Here is a 15,801-nt window from a genome sequence, read left to right as displayed (position 1 = left end):
GACACGATTCCGCCTCATTCACTTGTGTAGTTTGCGCGAATTGAGCGTTGCCACGGCAAACGCGCGAGTTCAAAAATTTGAACTTTGGCGGAAAATAGCGCGTTTTTGCCGCCTTTACTGCGGCTGGTGTGAATGCACCATAACTCTACACCCTTGCCTCATTTGGTATACACGGATTATGAATATGCAAATTAGTTTGCACCTCTACTCAATCGCACAGCTCGTACCATAGATTTGAATATGCAAATTAGTCCCCGCCTCCATTCTTTCGCACCACCTCTGACCAAAGATATATATGTAAATAGATGCTACATTCATTAGTTTAAGACGCATAACTGCTAATTTTGGTTTCATACAATGCACACATGAACTGCCTGTTTGCAGCACTAATCTTTAAGTGCTGATGTTAACAGGTTACAGCACTCACCCTGCATGTGTGAGCAGCACAGAAGTAGAGCTGAAGCAGCAGTGCTGTGTTCGTTTCAGTGCCGCAAGCATAATGTCTAAGACTTAAATTACTAATGCACGTGTTCAAGTGTGTTGATATGATTGGTTACATGTTTGTAACGATGGATACCTAGGCGATTTTAAACCGTGAGAATGAGACTCCAATTATGGAGAAAATATGGTGTTGAAATGATGAAGTTGCACATGGCTTGTCTTAAAGTATAATTAAAACACCATATAGATAAATAAAACCCAATTTCCCTCCCAGGGGAACTTTAAGATATCAAGGTTATATTTTCACAGAATGTGCTTTGCATTAGGATTTTGTGTCACATTTGTGTAAAGCATATATTACGTTTTTATATAATCTGTGTCCCATGTTGTGAAAACAGTGGCAAGTTGCGGTAGCCACCTTAAGCTCTCCATTACACCAGAATGTCATTTTTCACATGCGTTACTTAAACATTAACAGATCAACTCTACTAAAATATTGCTTTTTAAAGTGTCTGTCATTTTTCACTGTAATGAAACAATATGTCTTTTACAAGAAACACTAGTATATAATTGTTTTTCTTTCAATTAAAAATAGTAAGTGTCATATCCTTTATGATTCAGCATTTGCATGTTTTTAGGAACAAGTCAATGAAAAATCTGCCGTTTGCCCATGACCCAAAGTGTCAGTAATATTTACAGACTATATGATTCATACAAATAGACAGTTTTGGAACATGGAGCACGTGGCTTAATTTTAATCTCACCTATTATGCGCATATCCTCAACGATGACGCTTAATAAATAAGCTTTCTTTGTTTCGGTGTGATTGATGATACACCGCTGAGTGTATCCCTGCTTTTCTTTGTTACACCAGTGTGTTTATCTTAATGGTAATGTTGTTCATTGGGCCAAGCTTACTCTAATGTATGTTAAGTATATATGTCTGAAGTCTCGAGTTGGTGCAGAATAACTGGCAACAAATAAGATGCTTTTGTTTAAAATCCTAATGACTTTGTCACATGGTCAATATTGATCCTCTGGAAATCTGCAACACCAGAGGATGTCCTGTTTCATGAGATTAATCAAATCCAATGGAACTGACGTTCTCCTGCTGCACTGTTTGTTCACCTTTGTGTGAATTCACGAAAATAGCAGCATGGCTCCAGCATAAGGGTAACATCTTCAAGCTGTTTTGAGAGGACATCAGGACCTCGACAATATAATCTTTGGATTATGAGTGGGTGTATGGAGCAAAATAGGAGAAAAAAGAAAATTGCTTATGTTACTCAAAAATTGAAACAAAAAATGGCAGCGGATTAGTCAGTTTACTTCTTATGATTGTCTCTAGAAATGCGCTTCTGAAAGTAAATCTGAAAGCAATTGTGATGATGAAATAATAAAGCTACATCCCACATATGCTCACAGTGTATGTCCAAAATCGAAAGGAGAGATGATTGTTTACAAAATAATCTAAAAAACTGAATGATGGAAATACAGTTATTTAATTTCTTAAAAATAACATTTTATAGCACAACTACAGTACCATTTGCATTACCATTGCAATAAATATAGTATAATGCTTTGATTCTTACGCTTACAATAGCTCTAGGATGTGCTTGGGACAAATAAGCAGGCCTGTTTATCCCCACTATGATTTAATGAAATAAGAAACTATGCTTCAAAATGCAAAACAAGAAACTTTTGCTTATTATGCAAACGTACATTTCTGTCTCTTCACACAATGAGTAAAGTTAATTTGTCACCTCCAGTTTGTCACACCCAAACACTGTTGCAGGTAGGGCAATGAAAGCAGGAAGTGTAGTGTCATATTCTGTGTATGTTTTTGCAATCTGGGGCATCAAGATCCTCTTCCTGTTCCTGTAAATAATGAATCCTATACGTTTTAATGGTGTTCATCCTCTGCTTCTGGTCTTCTGGAATTGCCCAGCGCTTCTAAACACTTTACATCATTTAATAGCAAATAATAATTCAGGTCAATCACAAAATGAAATTACCTCTAACAGTTATTAAACTCAGATAATGGGAGTGATTTTCTGTTCATATTCTCTTGAGCAGAGCAATGGTTTATTCCGAACTCTTCCTGTCTTTCCTGCAGCTTTTATGTAGGGCCACCCGTAAAACTGTCAACAGGAACTTCTTGTCTGATAGTGTCCAGTCTGCTGACTGTGGGGAACAATCAATATCACTATGAAAATTACCTCTACATTGCATTTTACTCATCATCTGTGCTGGCCGGACCAAATTTGAAAAGATCCGATCATATTGTCACCAAAATATATCTAGAGCAGTGGTTCCCAACTCCAGTCCTCCCAGAATGTTTTAGATGTCTCCATATATAAAACACCTGACTCAGTTCATCATGCCTATTCGTGTGTTAATTAAGGAAATGTTTCAAACATTCTGGAATGAGCTAGATGAGTGAAAAATAGGTTTCATATAAGGAGATATCTAAAACATTATGGGAGGGGGGCACCCTGAGGACTAGAATTGGGAATCACTGCATCTAGAGCATGTGACATGGCATTTTTGAATGATTTTTGTTTTCTACATAAATTCAGAATCATCCCACATAATCTGGGAAAATATAACCTTGATATCCTGAGTAAGGTCAAGTCATTGAAATCAGTGATTGACATCCAACTTGGATGCTTAATTAGATTAAAACTTTAGCCTGCATGGATTACACAGATGGGGTCACACTTGATAAAGGTGCTAACAAACCATCTAAGTCAGTGTGGTGCAGCTGAAGTAAACAAGGAGACTGAACTTTTTGAGATGTGAATCATCAAACGACTGGTTTTGATGATTAAGTGATGTAGATCCTGTGCGGGTGAAAATTCGTATGCGTCACTCGCGATGGAAATGAAATAACAGTTAGGCCTACCTTCATTACAGCTCATTGAGTTATGAGATGTCAACAGTTTGGTTTAACCTGCTTAATAACCATGTCAACATGAACTGGCCATATCAGAACAGGTTTGAACCTTTGCTAAAAATAGCACTCTTTTCAGACACTCTTTTACAGCATTGATCCCTCAGTGTTGAGTTAACCACTGAGAATAACACGCACTAATGATAACATATTAACAAATATTTTTATGTTAAGTTAACTTAAAAAATAAGTTAAACCATTTCAACTTGTTTTTCTAAGTTATGTCAACTAATCACAAGTCAAAACTTTAAAAACTAGGTTGAATTGACTTGCATTAAGTTGTGTAAAATTACAGTGTATGAGCTTGTTTTCTTTAAAGCTGATGTTTAAATACTTAAAAATAAAGGGGCTAAAATGGGGTCTCTGCAATGTCATGAATCATTTTTGTTTCCCAGCGAATCTTTAAGACACCTTTTTCACTGCAGACTATGTATAGTGCACTTTCATGGCTTGTTTACCTTTTTGGTAATCTTTTTTGCAGCAAAAAGCTTCTGTGGGTGTTAACTGTTCTTTACAGCTGACAAAGTAGCTATTTTATTTAAATATTAGTTTACATTTTATTTATTGAAAATGTAAACTTTAAAATTATTTAAAAGTAAAAACACATCAAATTATTATAAATTAAACTCAAATTATAACAATCTGTAACATTTAAAACGTGTCGACCCGCACCATCCAAATAACCCAACCAAAATCTAATGACGTGATTTTGTAGTAAAGCGTGTTGAAATATTTCTGTCACGGTTTTTTTTCTGTCTTGGATCTCAGGTTGCAGTCAAGGAGGAGCTGAAATCCTCCCGTGGGCCTCTGCTGGAAGCTGCAGCTCATATAAAGCGCTTCCCCATGCCGGAGGAAACAGTGCACACGCAGCTTCAGATGCGCAATATACGGTCTCATCGAAACTGAAGTCTTTTCAGAGGTCTCATCTTCGCCATCAGCTGCTCGTTCACATCTCTTATTGCTTAATTACTTTTCTTTAGATTTTTAACAGCGAGAGTAAAGCGCTAGGTCAAGCTCGCACCTGAGGAACAAAGTTTGAGAGTACAGTTTTGCTAAAGTTTGCAGTGCGCACATGGCTGCTCTGATAAGCGCGTACTCGTCCTGGCCGGAGAGCTTTGAGTGCTCCGCGGGAAACGGAGACTTACCTGACGGACACGCCTCCCACAGGGCTCCTGCGGACAAGGTGTCGGAGCCGCGCATCAGGAGACCCATGAACGCCTTTATGGTTTGGGCCAAAGATGAGAGAAAGAGACTCGCAGTCCAGAACCCAGATCTACACAATGCAGAGCTGAGCAAGATGCTGGGTAAGAAGAATTATTATTATACATAATATTATGTTGTTGTTGTTGTTATTATTATTATTATTATTATTATATAGAATTTTAATGGGTTTATGAGAGGTCGACGTATTTTAAAAGCTGTCCCGTATTTTTCTGGAATAATTAGGCTATTAGAAACGTAAGTTTTTAATTGCTTTAAAATTAACTGTAAAATTAAGAACACATTTTTATTGAGAGGTTACATTTAAGCTACATGGAGAAGCGTAAACCTGTCCGAAACAAACTTTTTAAACATGTTTGAACAACTCAACTTGAATAAACCCGTCAGTTAGGCTACTGTGAGTTAAAAAACAATATTTGATTAAATCACGATCAGACATTTATCATCATACACATTGATCATTAAATATCATTTTATTCATTTAAAATTTAATCATATTCTTTTTATTATTTGCTTTGTTACGTCTCATTTTCAAGTTTGTTAAAAAAGTTACTTTGGAATAAAAAAAACAATACGCCTCATTTTTATGTGTTATTAACAACATTTTATAAAATGATTTGTTTGTGTGAAAATAATTCCCGTTTATTCATTTTAAGTATTTTGGCAAGGTTTGCAGGCCGATCTTTTGTAGTTACGCATTTACAGGAAATTTATTTTAATTTATTAAACCTTTCCCTCTATATTTGTTTTAGACAAATTATTGCAAATATATACAATCCGCAAAAACAGAAAACAAAACAACGCTAATAACCAAATACAAATAAATTTTGAGCCTTCTATACGGGCAAGTATTTTACTTCAAAGTATTTTAAAGTCAAAATAAATTAAATAAAACTTTATTATTTTTATTGTATGATTTAAATTTTATATTTAGGTACATTAAAAAGTAATGAAAACATTTAAACAAGTTGAGGATGTCTACAAGAAATAAATGTCTGCTTCAGAGTCTTAGCAGACAAACTAAAGATCTGCAGTTATTTATAGTAAAATAATTTTATGCTGATGTTAATATGATTGTTAATAAAACGATCTGTAATTGGTCAGTCCTTAACATCATAAAACCATCAATACTCCTTACCAATAACCATTTATTTAAAACTTAACAATTTAAAATTAAATATAAACTCTCATGCATTTTTTGTCACTCTAAACAGGAAAGTCATGGAAAGCTTTAACTCCACCGCAGAAGCGACCATACGTGGAGGAAGCGGAGCGGCTGAGGGTTCAGCACATGCAGGACTACCCCAATTACAAGTACCGTCCCCGCAGAAAGAAGCAGCTGAAACGCATCTGTAAACGCGAGCACCCCGGTTTCCTCCTGACCACCCTCGGTCCCGACCAGAATTCCTTACCAGACCCCCGTTGCTGTCACCCCCTTGACAAAGATGATGAGGGTGTTGTAGGTGGCAGCGGTGGTTTCGGTTCTCCTAATGCAACTCTACCTGGCGTGAGGGTCTTCAGAGATCCCGCAAGCTCCAACAGCAGCTTTGATACCTACCCGTACGGCTTGCCCACACCACCAGAGATGTCACCTCTGGACGCCGTAGACCACGAGCACCAGTACTACTCGTCCTCCAGTTCGGTTTCCACCAGCTCCTGTTCGTCCTCCACCTCTTGCCCAGAAGATAGGCGACACACCCCGGTCCACATGAGCAGTCCACCTCCCTACCATCCTGACTACTCGCAACAGGTGACTCTACACTGTGGGAGCTCACATTTGGGCCACATCTCAATGTCTCACCAGGGAAGTGGGGCGACCCTTATCCCCGCTCCTCCGCTTTCCTATTACAGCCCATCGTTCCCACAAGTTCAGATTCACCACGGGCATCAGGGGCACATGGGCCAGCTGTCACCTCCTCCAGAACAGGGACACCTGGAGAGTTTGGACCAACTGAGCCAGGCTGAATTGCTAGGTGAAGTAGATCGAGATGAGTTTGACCAGTACCTAAATTCCACAAGCTATCACCCCGAGCAGGGTGGGATGACAGTCACAGGACACATCCAGGTAACGCCGGCTTCAGTTTGCTCTAGCAGTAATACAGAAACCAGCCTCATCTCCGTATTGGCCGATGCTACGGCGGCCTACTATAACAATTACAGCATTTCATAAATAGACTTTGACACAGACTCTCTTTTGCCGTGTGACTGACAAAAGGGCCGGAATGGAGAAGCTACAGGAAGTAAACGGACACCTCAGGGATGCATAGATAAAAAACTAAAGTTCATTCCCATCTTTGTTTCCAAAAGAAGAACGGAAGTAAAAAAACAAACAAAAATGGACAGAAATGCTCTCATATCTTGCCACAGAAGCATGTATATATGCTATAAAGCTTATTTATATACCTAATTGCTTTGCATTAAAGCTTATTGTATTGCTTTTTCACTCCAAATATATTTCTTTTTCCCAACCTCATGTTGTTTTACCTCAATAATTATTATTTAAGTGAGGCTGGTCTCTTTCGTAAATCCTTAACAGGACATAATTTTGAAGGAATTGCCCTCTCTTTTTACATTAATTTCGAATGTACTCATAAACAGTTAAGAAAATAGCTATGATGAATACTACTGTATGCCAGGTTTGGTTTGCCATGCTTATTTAATTCAAATATAATATTGAGTTTTTATATTTAGCATTCGTTTTTTGATGTCCTCACAGATGTCAATAAGAGGCGAATGACTCTGAAACAATGTTGTTGTCGAACCCCTTTCTGTTTGATGATCGTATAGAGCTGTCAGATTTTATGATGAATTGCATTGTGTATGCTTATATGAATACATCACAGTGATTCTGTTTGTACATCTGGTCGTGAGAAAAAGGTGTTGCATATGCTCTGTAAAATATTAAAAATGAATGCTCTGAAGTCACTTCTGAACTAGACTCAGCTAAATAAAAATACAATGTAAATACAGGTCAAAAGACTCATGCATACTTATTGATGTCTATATGGATGTTTTATGTAATCACTACTTTTGATAATTTGTGCTTTATGTACAATTAGAGATTAATATTAGTATTATTACTAATGCATTTTATTTTAATAACTTTATTTTTAAATGACATGTCAAATTTGGTTGTGCACGCCAATGTGTTGCTATAACCACGGCACTGGAAACTTGCGGTAACCACCCTGTGCTCCCAGTTTGCTATCACCAACACCCATTACGCACTCAGTTTCACTCCTCTGCGGATCAGAGGATTAGTGTAAAACAGGCTTTGCTGTTTTTTTCCCCGCCTCCATCTCTACGGGCCTTTGTTTCTCCGACTTATTCTGGGTGCGTGTCTTAAGCAGAATTTTGGAACTACCCTATACCTTCACCCCCCCTCCTGCCTGTTCTATCTTGCTGATGCAGACTTTCATAATCTCCGCGAAATAAATAAATACACCTCGTCCCCGTCAACTGTTTTACACATTTGTCGTTTCTCTCGCCGTCTATTTACAAATTCCTTCTCTTTTTTGATAAAAGGAATCTGAAGTGTGGGGGATTTCGGAGGGGAGAGAGCAGCGGCGGGCATTTGACAAATCCTGGAGTCTGGCTTGGTCTTCCTGCGTTTTTCGGGAACGTTTGAGTCGTGTTTCTTGTAAAAAGGATGTGGCGGAGAAGCAGTGTTTCCTGCCTGATAAGAGTAAAGCCTTTCTCCGTCAGGATGTTTGGGCCCCGGCCGGTCCCCGCATTAATAGAGCCTGTGGCGAGGGAAAGGGAACCTGCTGTTCGTTTAAGCAGGGAGGAAACATGGTTCACGTTGATTAATATCTCACACCGTGTTTTTTTTAGGGTTTTGATTTGACCCTCCTCTGGTCTGACCACACACCGGGCTCAGCACAGATTTTCCTAATCAGTCTCTGTCACTCGCTCCAAAGACAAGTGGAGGCAGCTCATGGTTATGATGTGCCTTGAGTTGGAAAACAAATCGTTGTATTCATTTTTAAGAAGCATTTTTATTGAAGCACATTCATCAAATGTATTTGGGAAAAAGGGGTGAACGGGGCCACCAGCCCTAGGCCGTGGCCTGCCTTATATGACCCAGACACCTTTGGGGATGGGGTAAGGCCCCATTCAAACTATTCCACTGCCCTGGAGGAAGGGCACTGTGTCATAAAATGCATTAGTAAGTGTTTTAGAGGAGCAAGATAGGAAAAGTGTTAAAAATGTAATTTTAAATTCTAAACATATCAACCATTTAAACTGAAACATGTAAATAAACTATATAGCACTATTTAAAGTACATTAAGTGGTTAGGCTTTTACTACAATATTTCACAGTTCTCACAAACAGCACAACACATTGCAGCCACTGTGGAGACTGCTGACTTTCAGGAAGCCGGGCCAAACAATCAGCTCATCTGCTACAATCTTTTCCTGTGTGAAACTTGAATAATTCACCATGCAACAAACTAAGAATACATCGCTCTCAGTATCACACAAAGAGTGACCTCTAGTTCCATCTTCCATATTTAGGCCATAGAATTCTGCTGCTCTCAGTACAGCACATTAGAATTAGAATTACAGAAAAAAATAAAATTATAATATCTGTAATATCAGCAAAATTATGTAATTTTTTTGCAACATTTTAAGAGGACATTCTACCCTTGAAGAAATTAACATAAAATAAATCACCTAAATTTAAATTCCTAAATAGTTTAGAGTTATACTTTATTATCTTTTGACAGGAAATTTGTCTTGGACTCAAGGGCTGCAACACACCATACAACATATTACACACATAAAAAAACATTAAAATGTCAGAACAATTACATCTCTTACTATTTAAAAATATTTATGGATACAAGTATAAATAAGTTTTTGTAAATGATAATTTAGTTAAAATTGTTACATTTTGATACACTCTTAAAAATAAATGTATGATAGCTCAGTTAGTTGAGCATTGCATCAGCAATGTAAAGATCACTGGTTTAAACCAAGTGATCACAAATGGTCTACAAATGTATACCTTGAAAAGCATCTGCTTAAATTACTGTATAAATTAAAAAGTATTAACATTATTTAACGTGTGTTACATGATTTAAAATGTATAAAATTATTTAATTATACAATATTATTTATATTCATCTTACAATAATAATTTATAGTACTCTTTTTTCCCAGTATAATATTTTTTGTTCTATAAATTGTTTGGTGCGAAGGTTCTTTAAAGGTAGGGTAACACATTTTGAAAAATGCTAACGTTAGCCGCCTAGCAATAAAATTCCGATCCCACCCTCAAGTCAAATCGCCATCCAAAGTCACGCCTCTTTCCAAACACATGAACACGCACAGATCAGACGGTCACGTCTCATTCACCAGTGAGAAAACTTTGCAGTACAAAGTGAATAACACTTCCAAAATAACCAACATAAACAACTGGTTTACATCAGAATTAGTTTAAGCACACGTTCGATTGTGTAGATGTAGTAACTATATCGTTATGCTAATCCGGAAAACGAACACAAATTTCATAAGCAACACAACGTTTCATCAAAGTAGAATATCTGAATCCATCTCAATACAAACATATCGCGTACCTACCTTACCAAAATAAACAGTGCAACGACCCTTTCAGACCCTTTGCCTCCTGTAGCTGTTTGCATCTCGTGGTAAAGCAGTAAAGTTAACGATGTTAATTTGGATTTTTGCTCTTGCTGATCCAGCCAGTTTTTGCTGTTGTTGTTATAAAAGATGCATTTAGTTTTGTTGCTCCTGTGTAGGTTGTCAATTCAGCAGAAAAGTTTGCTGTTCTTGCTGTTTACAGACAGAGCGCACGTGAACGCGCCGATGACGTATGGTATCTGCGTGGACTCGCTGCGTGGTGGGAGTTCAAATTACGCTTACGTATGAGGGACATAAAAGGAAACGTCCGTTCGGACCGAAATCTATGATTTGTTGAACATTTTTTGGTCCTACGCCTTTCACAGATGACATAAATTTTTACAAATACATTTAAACAACTTAACACAGTGATTGCTATCAGAATGTGAGGAGACTTTTAACCAGCATAACTAAAAATGTTTCAGGATCAAATCTGTTACCCTACCTTTAATGCTGTAAATAAATAGTGCTAAATAGCACTAAAAGTTCATAATCAAAGGGCAACCATTTTTGTGCTATATAGCACCTATAAACCACCTATGAAGAACCATCCGTGGGTGATATAGCACCAGATATGGTTCTATATAGCACAATATGGTTTTACACAGGTGCTACATACTGTAGGTACAACATAGGTGCTATATGGTACTTAAAATGGTTCCCTATGATTTCGGGCCAGTGAACCACTTTTAGTGCTATATTGTAACACCGTTTGTTTTTAGAGTGTACCGTAAAGAAATTTTAAGATCAGCAGAACCTTTCTGTTGCACAAAAGGTTTTTTTTAGTGGAAGAAGGTTCTTTAGACTATCAAACGGTAAGAAAGTAATGGTTCTTCCCTTGACTTATAGTGATAGATTACTAAAAAATGGAATAATCTTGTTATCATTTTCAGTTATAACCCTTAAGTTGTACCAAACCCCGTAAATTACTTTGTTCTGGTGAGCACAAAGGAAGATATTTTGAAGAATGTTTGTAACCAAACAGATCATAGTCTGGAGGTGCATGGTGCCCCTGATCTGTTTGGTTACAAACGTTACTCAAAATATCTGTTTTTTGCTAACTATCTTGTCTTCAGCAGAACAAAATAATTTGGATACAGGTTTGTACAACTTAAAGGGTGAGTTAATGAGACAGAATTTTTATTTTTGGGTAACCTATCCCTTTAAAGGTTATTTGAAGAAAATGGTTCTTTTATGGGATTGCATTGAAGAACTCTTTGTAGCATTTACATTACATTACAATTACATGTATGCATTTAACAGATGCGTTTATCCAAAGTAACTTGCATTCACGGTACACATTTTGATCACAATTTGTGATCACCCATAAACTTTAATTTGCAAATGCAATGCTCAAACAACTGAACTATTAGCCTAAACCTCTTTATTTAAGAGTGTAATGACAGCAGTAGCAAGGATTGGGATTCTTGGTATCAAAATTTTTCCTTTTAAAAACTAAAATATATATATATTTTAAATAGCAGGAAAAGTAATTACAAAGCACAATATAATATGAATATACTTTTATTTTACACTTTAAAACCAAAATTACAGTTTTTAATTTAAACATTTAGTTCTTGGCACAAAAACAACCCCACCTGTCTCAAATGTTAATTTCCCATTTTTAATGACCTTTTCTTGTTTTTTCTTCCTGATTGCTGGATCGGCTCCATTCCCAGGTCAGACCTATGGAACGTGTATGTCAGGTAGTCTCAGCAGCTTCCTGTTTCCCCAGCAGTGACGTCACATCACTGGGCAAATATGCAAAAGAGCGCTGCAGCACGCGCCATCTTCCTCACAGCGGGTATTTGATGGTGTGACACTGGGTGGACGGCCTTGCTGAACACATCTGGGTAAAGTATTAGATGTCCTGAGGGAAGGGGGTCATGCTTATTGACGCCTCTGTTGGAGACATGCTGGCTCGAGCTTCCATCATAAACCCTACAGGGTGTGGACAAAAGCCACCTGACAACGTCAGCCCTAAAATAAGCATGTTACATGCATACTGTAAACTGTAAAATATTGACAGGATTTAAAAATATTTAAATAATAAAATTGTGAATTTTACTCTAAAACTAATATTTAACACACACACACACACACACACACACACACACACACACACACACACACACACACACACACACACACACACACACACACACACACACACACACACACACACACACACACACACACACACACACACACACACACACACACACACACACACACACACACACACAGAATAATATATATAAAAGATTGATAATATTACTAATATAAAGATAATAATACAAATAGATGTGTTTCATTTAAAGTAACCAATATGGTGATTAATGTTCTACTGCACTGTGGTAGTATTAGGCCAAATTATCCAGCAAATAGTAAAAAAACGCATAATTTTTTGTGTCATAATGCATGCTGGGAACCTAAGTTGAAACTAAGTACTGTAAACATTTGACGTTTACAGGTAATCCTGAAATATACAAGAGATTACTGCTATGCAGACACAGCAAATGATTGTGATTCATTGTGAAAGCTCAAAGCCACTACATCAGTCATTTCCCAGTCCGGTTTACTGTGTGAGTAACTGTATGGGGATATCGTTTGGTTTAAATATAGAAAATTACTTAGTAGAATCAGAAAATAATACGAATGGTAACTATTTTTTTGTAAATGAAATGGTAATTTTTTTCATTCTCAAGCTGTGACCAGGGTAGTAGGCTAGGTCCTAATATGTACCACTTGGGTACAGATATGTATGTGGTACCAATATATACCTTTGAGTTATTTGCTTACGTCTAAAACACAAAAATGCTAAAACACAACATTTGCTTTCATTCAAAACTGGTAAACAATCTATTAAACAATCAATTATTAGAAGTGAAAATTAAATGTTATGTGGCTCAATATTTTTTTAATATTATACATACAATAAAAATTATTGTATAAATTTGTCACTAACATATAAAATCAGATTGTAAAAATGAATTTAAAAATACATTACTTTTTTGCCATATGTTGAGGCATTAAAACAATCTGCCTTATCACTCCAATAGCCATGTTATATACTCATGTCAAGCCTTCCAAACAGAACAAGATTATGTGTCTGTCAATTTTGGTCATGGCATATACCTGCATGCGGATCCAGAAGCATAATAACCTGCTTACTATTCATATTTGGCATCTATTACTGGTGGCTGGGGATTACAGGTCTAGCAGTTCTCCTGCATTCCTGCTTATTGTGGTAAAACAACAGACTCGGCAAGCAGATGTGGTGCAGGCGTGGTGCAAGGCCAGCTAAAGAATGGACCAGACCCGGCCCAGGGCCCTGTGCCATGCGGTGAAGCCAGCGCACGGGTACAGATGGGAACCCCTGGAAAACTTGAGGGATGCTGCACGCGGCCGGCAGCCAGCCACCTGTACCTGCAAGTGAATACGCCAGACGTTCGTCCAGCACCTGTTTAGTGCAGATACTGGTGCCATTAGCTGAGAAAATGAGGATGGAGTTTTACTGCCAACCATGAGAGAGAGAGAGAGAATACAGCTCCTTGTTTCTTTTTAAATGATTCCAATATCAATATTTTATGCTTTGTCTCCACCCGCTTAGTATTGTGAGGATAGGTTACTATAAATACTAATTGCGAGATGTTTCGGAAAGGAATGTTGCAAGTATTGTATGAAATAGTTTAAACAATTTTATCAAGATGTAAAAAATCTGCATATCATTAACATGCATTAATGCATTTGGCAGATGCATCAAGCAAAGCGACTTAAAGGAAAACATCACCGTTTTTCAATATTTTACTACGTTCTTAACTCAACTTAGATGAATTATTACATACCTTTTTTCAATGCATGCACTTTTAATCTTTGTACAGCACTTCATGAATGTGTTAGCATTTAGCCTAGCCCCATTCATTCATATGGCTCCAAACAAAAGTTTTATTTTTTTGCCACCATACTTACTTGTGTAACTACTCATGTAACAGTCTTTAAATAGGGAAAACATGGAAGTGTTTGTTGGGTTCTAAATTCATCCCTGTTTGGAGCCATAGGAATGAATGGGGCTAGGCTAAATGCTAACACATTTACTGTACAAAGATTAAGGGCCCTATTTTAACGATCTAAGCGTATTGTCTAAATCGCACAGCGCAACTTCTAAATGGGCGTGTCCGAATCCACTTTTGCTAATTTAACGACAGGAAAAAGGGTTTGTGCGCCGAGCGCATGGTCGAAAAGGGTTGGTCCTATTTTTTTAATGAGTAATGGGTGTGTTTTGGGCGTAACATGCAATAAACCAATGAGAGTCTCGGCTCTCATCCCCTTTAAAAGCCAGATGAGCTGGGGCTATGTCTAATCCCTATTTAGATGACGGACTTTGTAAACTGAAAAGACTTAGCGGAGGAAAAAGATCCCCAGTTTAAGATTAATGTTAAATAATTAATGTTAATTAATTAATGTTAAATAATTGTGTTCTTTTTCACTTTTGTATTGAAATTGTTATTTTTTTATTAAAACCTTTAAAACCCGTTTTCTTTTAGTCATGGAAGTAAAAAAGCAGGCTTTTAAATGCTTTAAATGTATGGCTATCCAATATCATCAAAAAATTATTAACAAGTATGTAAGAAAAAGGTTTGTACTCTAAAAAATACTTTATTTGTAACAAACAGGAGATAAAGAATTTACAAACGGCTCTCCGCACGTTTCAGCACTTGGACAGCGTCATGAGTTTTTTGTAAGCATTACTTAAAAAAGTTTCTCATTCCACCATATCCACAGGTACAGAGTCATCATATACAATACATCCGTGAGGTAGCATTAAAAAAAAAAAACAGATGCATTTGTTCAAAGCAAAGCATTTATTTACTTACCAGGCTGCAGGTGAAGCAGCTCTTTGTGCCTTTTAACGTCTCATAATCGGTCCTCATTTATGTCCAAGAGATTCAATAATAATCTTTTACGTTCAATTCTTTAATCTTTCATATTTAAAAGCCTTTTTGTGCTGCTGAGCATTCATGTGTGTGATAAGCAAACCCGCGTTGTCGTCCCGTTTATAGGCGCATATTACTAATGCGCTCTTTAAATAAAATAAAAAAACATATTGCGCCATTGACTTAAGACTTTAGACCAGGTTTTAGTTGGTCAATGGCCACAAAGTTGCCACAAAATAGCAACGCGCCAACAATGCGCCTGAACACACCTCGTTTTCAGACCAGAACGCCCATGGGCGCCAAAGGAGGCGCAAATGCATTTGCTATTTATATAATGTGGCCCTAAACGTGAAAATGATAATTGCGCAGGGTGGAAACTAGCAAAAGACACTTGCATTGCGCTGCATTGCGCCGGGTGTAAGATAGAGCCCTAAATGTGCACGCATTGAAAAAAGATAGGTATGTATCAATTCATCTAAGTTGAGGTAAGAACATAATAAAATATTGAAAAACGGTGGTGTTTTCCTTTAAGCGTGATTTGTACTTCTGCATAGGACCTACGCCAAAGCCTATGCGTCAGTTTTCAGGGGTTGTGCAGACCAAT

At 37.3% G+C, this 15,801-nt stretch overlaps 1 protein-coding gene across 1 annotated transcript; it reads left to right on the top strand.

Moving 5' to 3' along the window:
• Positions 1-4,238: 4,238 nt before the first annotated feature.
• Positions 4,239-6,803, top strand: sox7 (SRY-box transcription factor 7). Its single transcript, XM_065257239.1, has 2 exons — positions 4,239-4,698; positions 5,830-6,803. Exons 1-2 carry the CDS (start codon positions 4,467-4,469, stop codon positions 6,783-6,785), a joined length of 1,188 nt encoding a protein of 395 aa, XP_065113311.1. The 5' UTR covers positions 4,239-4,466; the 3' UTR covers positions 6,786-6,803.
• Positions 6,804-15,801: the final 8,998 nt, after the last annotated feature.

The sequence above is a fragment of the Paramisgurnus dabryanus genome, chromosome 12 (genome assembly GCF_030506205.2).
Source record: "Paramisgurnus dabryanus chromosome 12, PD_genome_1.1, whole genome shotgun sequence".
Taxonomy (NCBI): Eukaryota; Metazoa; Chordata; class Actinopteri; order Cypriniformes; family Cobitidae; genus Paramisgurnus; species Paramisgurnus dabryanus.
The sequence above is the reverse complement of the archived record's forward strand: the minus strand, read 5'-3'. Positions and strand labels throughout refer to the sequence as shown.